The following is an 8912-nucleotide window of genomic DNA, read 5'->3' on the forward strand; positions in this document are numbered from 1 at the left end:
GACTGGTCTTTTCCCCCAGTGAGATCAGGGTCAGGAAGAAGACTGAAAAGAAAAGGCCAGAGTAAGAAGAGAAAAACTAAGAGAGTTCAGTTGTTGAGGAGAGGGGATGAGAAGGACCTTTGGAGAAAGGGTAATATGGGCCCCTAGAAATTAATGAGGAAAAGCCTTAAAAGGTAAAAAGACAAAGAAAAGTAAGTTTGAAATATCTTTATGCATTTCTTAAGTATTTAAGTTTCTTACCTTACTTGAACCTCCGCTTCCTATCTGCTTCAGTATGGAATAAATTCTTCCTTTAACTGTAATGCACTCATTTGTTGAAGAGGATGCTGAAATCTAAATAATTAAAATGTATAAATAAAAGTTCAAAGAACTAGATAAAAAAAAACTAGTCAGTATTCAAAATTCTTCCATTTTTAAATAATCTTAAGTACTTATGTATTTGTTTAAATATTTTTAAAAAGGAACTTGTTATACATGGTTTAGTCAAAGAAATAAAGCTAAATGAACCTATACAGACAAACTTACAATGTATCCCCCACTAACCTGTTTTTACTTAACATAAACATAGAAGCTTTAAAGGATGGGGGAAAAACACTTACCATACAACATATAAACTATGCTATTATTTTTTATTTTTCCTTTCTATCTTTTTTCAAAGGAGCTCTGGTGGCATAGTACCTAAGGCATTTGACTGGTAACCAGAAGGTTGGCAGTTCAAATCCACCAGCCACTTCATGGAAGGAAGACTGGGCAATCTGCTTCCACTTATTATATATACTTCTTTACTTTTATACACACATGTATACACACAATTATTCCTATGTTCTTCTCTTCTAACACTATAATATAAAGGAGGCAATGTGCTAAGAGCTCTAGAGTCAGTCAGACAAATGCAAATTTCAGTAATTCTCCTTTTTTGCTGGGTGATGTTCAATAAGTTACTCAAATTCTCTGAACCTCAGCATTTTCCTTGGCAAAACTTTCAAGTGATATCTATACAGCTCAACCCTTCTTCATTCCTCCTGTCCCTGATGTTTGATGTTCTAACAATTACAAAAGTTGGTAGTTTCCTGAATAGGCAGCTGGGCCTTTGCACATGAAGTAATCAATCCCTTGTTTAACTCAAAGATTTTGTGCATGAAGGGAAAAACAGCCAATGAGCAATGTTAAGGTATAAAAAATGTGTAGTTTGGGCAAAAACATATAAATAGCTACATTAGAAAGCATCAACTTCCAAAACAAAACACATTTTTAGGGCCTGGCTCTCTATCCACACATTGAGAAGATGGTATATAAATGATTCTCTCAGTACAACCTCTCTTAGATTTGGGGAAGAATAAAAATCGTTACTGCATCTTTGTGTTTAAAAGTGTTGAACTAAAGTGGCTTTCCCCAAAAGATTTCAGATTTTAAAAATACCATTTACGACATAAGATCATGTTCTCCCAACATCAGTTTTGAGGCATTACTATTGTTATTTTTAAAATGCCCCTCCTTTTTGTCTTAATCCTCTAGAAAACTATCTTGCAAAAGTCCCTGAAGCCCGCTTTAACTTAATGAACAGTTTGATCACTCCTGCCTATTTACCACTGCCTCTTATATAAACATTTTACCACCTTTTCCAATATACACTGTATATGGGTGGGATTGTGTCCCCTCAAAATATATGCTGTAAATCCTAACCACTACACCTGAGATTATAATCCCATTTGGGAATGGGTTTTCTTTGTTATATTAATGAGGCAGTATTAGTGTAAAGCTGTTATTGAAAAAAGACAAGGACCTTCCCTCAGAGCAAACAGAGAAAGTCCTCTCCTGGAGCTAGTGCCCTGCATCTGGACCTCTAGCCTCCTAGAAGTGAGAAAATACATTTGTTTGTTAAAGCCACCCACTTGTGATATTACTACTATATAGCAGCACTAGATACCTAAGAAACATTGTAATTATATTTTCATGTCTGTCACCTAGATAATGAAACAGGAGCCATCCATTCATTTTTAAAATCTGTTGAATGGATATATATTTAGGTTGCTTTTTCCCTTACACATCAGAAGTCTATAACCCTTTTTCCACACTGATGATGGATGCTAACAAAAAAGCTAGAAGATGCTAACAAAACAGCTTTGTAAGATACCTCTCTTTTTCTTTACTCATCAGTGTCATAATGCACAGGATGAATCAAGTATAAGAAAAAGTTTAACAAAGACCTTTGTGCATGGATAATTTTTTTTTTCCTTTTGACATATTTGCTTAATATATTAACAAATTTCAAAAATTCCTTAAATTCCTAAAAGTGAGTATAACTTAAAGTGTTACCATGTTTAAAGTTCCACCTCTGGTAGTTTTGGATTGCCAAAAGAACAGTACTACATCAAAAGACTACAAAGAATATGTATTACTTTTCCAAGAGATTGTACAGTCCTGGGTTTTAGCTTTGAAAATGTTTTGGGAAGTAAAACTAGTATTTTTAAATGATGCTTCTTTCTGTAATTATTCACAAAATGTAATAATTTTTCTCATATACTAATTATTTACATTTCTTTTTCTAAGAGCATGGTTATTTATCTTTCAGGCTATTTTTATATTTGACAAAGTTCTAGAAGTAGTATAGCTATTAAACTTGTATTTGACTTTAGCAGAATTTCTCAGTGCTTTCTTTTTCTGCATCTCTCAAATCCTATTCACCTCTCTCCATCTTCACTACCACTCTTCCAGTCTTAAGCTAGCATCCTGTTTCACCTAGACTATCCCAAGATTTCCCAACACTGTGGAATTATGAAAGGGAAAATATGAAATTTAAAATAATTGAGTAATTTTAAATAATTAAGAAAAAGAAAAATTTCTTTAGCTCAACCTTGAATATAAAAAATTAAAATAACCAACTCAGTCAAAGAATCCTGCCAAGTGGAGGACCTCTCTGTGGACCTACAGAAGCTCTGAACAGATGGAGTGCTGTGAGAGGATATTAATCTGAGCTGATGAGGAAGCAGGAACAAAAAGAGCTTCTCATGAGCTCATTCACCAAGTTGAAACAAGATCTGAACAAAACTCAATGTAACTAAGTCCTGCTTTAGAGGCTAAATGTCAGAATCCCTCTCACATAATCCTCCATTTAAGATATAATATCTTTAAACTGCAGGGCTAAGGAGACACTGTTGAGTCAGTCATGAAATACATTCTGTAAGAAAGTATTAAATTAAGTACCTGATATTTTCTATGCAAGGAACTCTAAGGCATTTGGCTGCTAACCAAAAGGCTGGGGTTCAAACCCACTACTGCTCCATGGGAGGAAGATGAGGCAATCTACTTCTGTAAAGACTGCCTTGGAAACTCAATGGGGGTCACTATGAGTAGGAATTAATTCGATGGCAGTGGGTATATTTACACTGTGAAAATTTCTAAGGGAAGAAAACAGTGTAATGTCCTTTTCCTTTGGCTGCTCACAGTTTAAAGAGTGATTTTGGCTTATTTCCAATTCAGTACAAACACGAAGTTCATTTTCTACACAAGATACCCCACAGCCTCTCTTAGTCTTTCCTCCTTATTGTGGCCAGAGTTATCTTTTCAAAATGCAAATCAAGTAATATCAATTCTTTACTCCAATCCCCTTCACAGACTCTTATCTCACTTAGGGTAAAATTGAAGGGCCGCTGAGCAGAACTGTGAAGCCTAGCTTCCCATTCCTGAACTCTAGTGATATTTCTTTAACTTCCAACAGTGGCCTCTTTTAGGCTTCTCCTAGCTCCTTTACTTGGTCATCTCTGATTCACCTTTTAAATTTCAACTCAAATAAGACCTGATACCAGTAATTACTCATAAATGTTTTTCTGTATGTACACACAGCAAAAGCAATCTACTTCCATAGTGATACTGCCTCGGAAACCCAAGGAAGAGATGCTATGAGTCAGATACAACTCAACTGGCAGTGAGTTTGGTTTGGTTTTTGGTCTTTCTTCTGTAATTTATATTGTTTCAATCCTCAAAAACAACTATCACCTCCTTTATAGTTAGTATAATCTACTGTCAACTAATTTTTATCATTTGATTGTTACAGTTAATTATTCATGGGTTTTACTGCTGTTTTATTTAAATAACAATTGCACTAATACTTATTTACTAGGCTCTGTTGTAAGAGTTACACTATACTAATTAAATCTTTACAACACTACGAGGGAAGCAGTTTTATTATCTTCATTTTAAAGACACCAAAATGAGCACAGACAGTTTAAGTAACTTACAAATGGTCACACCAGCTGGTAAGTACCGGGGCCAAGATTCATGCCCAGGAAGTCTGACTCCAATGCTCATGTAACTAAATTTAGTCACTGGTGTCAGAAGAGTGTCTACGTTAATTCTTCTCCATATGGCAATGCAATTACTCACCAACATATGATTTTTTCTTTTGGTTTAGAATAATTACTTTATAATATACTCTAGTAACATCTTGTTATAGACTGAATTAGGTCCCCCCAAAATATGTGTTAGAATATTAACTCATTTATAGACATAATCCTATTTAGAAATAGTTTTCTTTGTTATGGTAATGAGGCCCTAACAGGGTAGGGTGTGTCTTAAACCAATCACTTTCGAGATTTAAGAGAGCAGATTAGACACAGAAGCAATGAAGCATAGCTACACCACATGAGGACCACCAACAAACCAAGGAACAGAAGCTGAAAAGAGACAAAGACCTAACCTCAGAGCCCAAAGAGAAAGCTGGTGCCCTGAATTTGATCTTCGAGCCTCCCACACTATAAGAATAATTTTCTGTTCATTAAAGCCACCCTTGGAAGGAAGGCTGGCAATCTATTTCCATAGTGATACTGCCTTGGAAACCCAAGGAGGGGTCGCTATGAGTCGGGTCTGACTGGACAGCACATAACAACACAACAAAGCCACCCACTTGTAATATTTATGTTATAGCAACCCTAAGAAACTAAGACATACCTCATATTGCTATTCTGATATTTTTAAACATTTATTTTTCCCAAATACATTAAATATTTATTAGCCCGTGAAACTTACTAACCAAAATCAAAAGAGAAAACTTTTTCAACCATTCAGACTGGATCCTCAGGTTTAATTAATAGGAAAAGCTTCACTAGCTTGTTGTTCAATAACTCCAACCTCTCAGTCACAAGGCATTATATATATTATATATGATATCTTTATATGTGTGTGTGTGTGTGTGTGTGTATATCTGTAAAGATAGCAGAAAAGAATTTTTGCCTAATGGGAATAAGAATGGACAGATGGACAGATCCTTAAGACTCTTCCTGACAAATGCTGCTGTGCTGTTATGTGCCATTGAGTTGGACCTGACTCATAGTGATCCCTCCTTAGGTTTCCGAGGCAGTATCACTACGGAAATAGATTGCCCAACCTTCCTTCTGAGGAGTGCCTGGTGGGTTTGAACTACCAGCCTTCTGGTTAGCAGTCAAGTGCCTTAGGCACTATGCTAAGTAGATGCTATTAAAAAAGGAAAAAAAAAAAATCTATGAAATTAATTATACCTAAACATCATAAAACTTATCAAACCTGTAAGTTTTGAAGTGGTGTAGCTGGTATTTGCTGCTGTTGCTGCTGGAAAAAGGCAGGTTGGCTATAAGGTGTCGACAACTGACAAGCTGATAGAAACTCATTCTTTACAACTGGAGTTCTAAAACTAGGAAAGAGATTATTTTCATTTAAAACATTAAAGATTAAAAAAGAAGACACTGATTCAGATTACATGTAATTTTAAAAGGCTGAAATAAAGGCAAGAGTGTCACATCAAACAGAACCCAAGTCAATTTTCATTATATACTTAATATTTACTTATTTTAGATACATTATCATCCAAAATTTTATTTTGGAAAATTCTTTCTGAAAGTAATTTTTTGTCCCTAGACAAGAAATTGTTGTTAGTAAAATAAATGACATTTAAAATTATAGAGCTGGAGTGTTTTTCTTTTTTTTTTAAATAATCAGCAAGGCAAAAGTTAGCACATGGCTGATCACAGATTTTATGAGGGCTTTTTCACAATGATGTTCTATAACAGTCTGCTAGAAATATCTGAGAGCCAATTACATCAGAGGACTTTGGCTGTTGAACTTAAATCTGTCCAGTTCACACTCATGCTTCATCTTGTTCACAATCATATGTTCAATATAAAGAAGCTTACTCTGTATGCTTGGCACAAAGGAGCTCTGCAGATATTTGTTGAAAATATATCATCTAGTATCACAAGAAATAAATATACCACTATTTTTAACAAACATTCTTTATTCTAAGTATAATAAAATAAAATGAGATATAACCAAAATTATATTGAATAGGTAAGAGCTGGATTATATAACTTCTAAGGCAAATTCTAATTAAGATTAAAGATTATATTGTGTGAAAATGAAAAACAAAAGCTACCACTAGCATAGTGCCTAAGGCACTTGACTGCTAACCAGAAGACTGGCAGACTGGCAGTTCAAACCCACTAGCCACTCCTCGGAAGGAAGGTTGGGCAATCTACTTTCATAGTGATACTGCCTTGGAAACCCAAGGAGAGGTCGCTATGAGTAGGGTCCGACTCGACGGCAAACAACAACAACCACAGACCTAAGTTACCCTTAACTACATTGACAACAAATTGTAGGTTATGATACACCACAACACTTTATTTCTTTGAAATGTCATCCATTTGCTTTGCAGCATCCTCCTTGTGTTTTCTGTTTGTCACAGCACAGACTATCCAGTTTTGTTACTCATCTCTCATTCCTATTCATTCAAATCTTGGATCTTTGAACTTCCCCAGAACTCTTCCACAACCATCACATGCCAATAAACACCTCCTGTGCTACAAAATTTCTCCTCTCTTTATATGCTCTAAAAAAGCTAATCTTTAAAATACCTTAATTACAGAGAAGAATTCGTTTGGCAACGCATGTTTACAAAGAAGTTTGTAATGTGAAGAGCATTTATGGGTTGTTAAGTACAGATTAGGAGCTCTAGCAGTGTAATGCCTAAGGCACTTGACTGCTAACCAGAAGGCTGGCGGTTCAAACCCACCATCCACTCCTTGGAAGGAGATGGGGCAATCTACTTCAGTAGTGATACTGCCTTGGAAACCCAAGGGGGGTTCGCTATGAGTCGGGTCTGACTCGACAGCACATAACAACAGCAGATACAGTTTACAGTATGATAGGGCCTGTCTTCATGACAATCCTTATAAACATATATTACTGTAGCCACCTTCCCCTCTCTTAGTTTTACAGATGAGAAAACTGGCACTGAGAAAAATATGAATCTGAAGTCTGTAAAGTAACAGAGCAGGATTTAACTCCAAATCTATTTGGCTTCAAGCCCAGTTTATTTCTACTATACCACCCTACTTCCCAAGCTAAGTGCCAAAAGTAATTACCAGTTCATATAATCATCCAACGTACTGCTGCCTGGTGTTGTACAAAGAGATTTTGGATCAATTCGTTTAGGTACTGATATTGGTGGTGACTGTTTTGAAGATGAAAAGGCAGGTTGCTCAAAAATGGTATGCTTCTGATAAAACAAAATAAAAAACACTACGCTTTAAATTTTTTAATTACTTTCTTGGTACAACAGTTTTATAAACAGTCCAACTTTTAAAAGCAAATAAGAAATAAAATAGGAAATATAAAAACATGCTAAAACAAGTCCCCATATATATTGTAGGAATTCTGGTGGCATAGTGCCTAAGGCATTTGACTCCTAACCAGAAGGCTGGCAGTTCAAGCCCACCAGCCACTCCTTGGAAGGAAGGTTGGGCAATCTACTTCTGTAGTGATACCTCCTTGGAAACCCAAAAGGGGTCACTATGAGTTGAATTAACTCAACGGCAGTGAATTTAGTTTTTTGGGTTATATATATTATATATTCCAGGCTTCTAATAACTTTTTAGTATAGCTCTTTCTTTCACTCTAAAGTCTGTAGCCTATTGTATTCTGTACAAACTGATTACATGTACAGAGAAAAGGTACATGATATTGTGTAACAAAACAGGATGACACTCTTCCCAATCAGGGCTATTGTAACAAGGTATTGAACTTTTATAACTTAAATAAACAAATCATGTACCTATTAGTATTAACTACCCATTTCTCTATTCTTTTAGCCCCCAACAACCACTAATCTGCTTTCTGTATCTATGGATTTGCTTATCATGGACATTTTAAATAAACAGGATACTATACGACCTTTTGTAACTGGCTTCTTTCACTTAGCATAATTCCATCCACATTAGTACTTCATTTCTTTTCATTGTTGAATAATATTGCACTTTATATATATATTAAGAAGCTCTGATGGAGCAGTGCCTAAGGCACTTGACTGCTATTCAGAAGTCTGGTGGTTCAAACCCACCAGCCACTCTGCAGAAGGAAGACTGGGCAATCTACTTCTGTAAAGATTTAACTAACACCTTGGAAACCCAATGCGGGTCACTATAAGTCAGAATCAACTTGATGGCAGTAGGTCTGGGATACGCATGTATTATATTTTGTTTAACCATTCATTAAATTTAGGGATATTTGTTTGGTTTATTTCCATGTTTTGGCAATTATGAATAGTGCTGCTGTGAACTTATGTATAAATATTTTTGTGTGGACATTTTAAATTCTCTTAGGTATACACCTACATATGGTATTGCAAAGTCATATGGTAACTATACGTTTAACCTTTTGAGGAACTGCCAGTTTTGTAAAATGACTGCACCTTTTTGCATTCCCATCTGCAGTGTATGAGGGTTCCAGTTTATTCACATTCTCACTAACACTTACTATTTTCTTTTTAATTATAGCCTTCCGAATGGATATAATGTGGTATCTCATCTTGATTTTGATTATAATTTCCCTAGTAAATAGCACATAAATAAATACTTTTGAGTTTCCTTACAAGTGAAAAAAAA

At 35.4% G+C, this 8912-nt stretch overlaps 1 protein-coding gene across 1 annotated transcript in view; it reads right to left on the reverse strand.

The window, feature by feature from the left end:
• TTK (TTK protein kinase) overlaps positions 1 to 8912 on the reverse strand; it is a 58115-nt gene that overhangs the window by 28147 nt on the left and 21056 nt on the right. Inside the window, exons 11-13 of the mRNA XM_007951583.1 lie at positions 7395 to 7528; positions 5539 to 5665; positions 241 to 333 (exon numbers count right to left, since the gene is read on the reverse strand). Of these exons, the coding sequence (XP_007949774.1) occupies positions 241 to 333; positions 5539 to 5665; positions 7395 to 7528 (354 nt within the window). The remainder of the gene's footprint in view (positions 1 to 240; positions 334 to 5538; positions 5666 to 7394; positions 7529 to 8912) is intronic.

Source organism: Orycteropus afer, unplaced genomic scaffold, assembly GCF_000298275.1.
Source record: "Orycteropus afer afer isolate SDZICR_OR568_19922 unplaced genomic scaffold, OryAfe1.0 scaffold00011, whole genome shotgun sequence".
Taxonomy (NCBI): Eukaryota; Metazoa; Chordata; class Mammalia; order Tubulidentata; family Orycteropodidae; genus Orycteropus; species Orycteropus afer.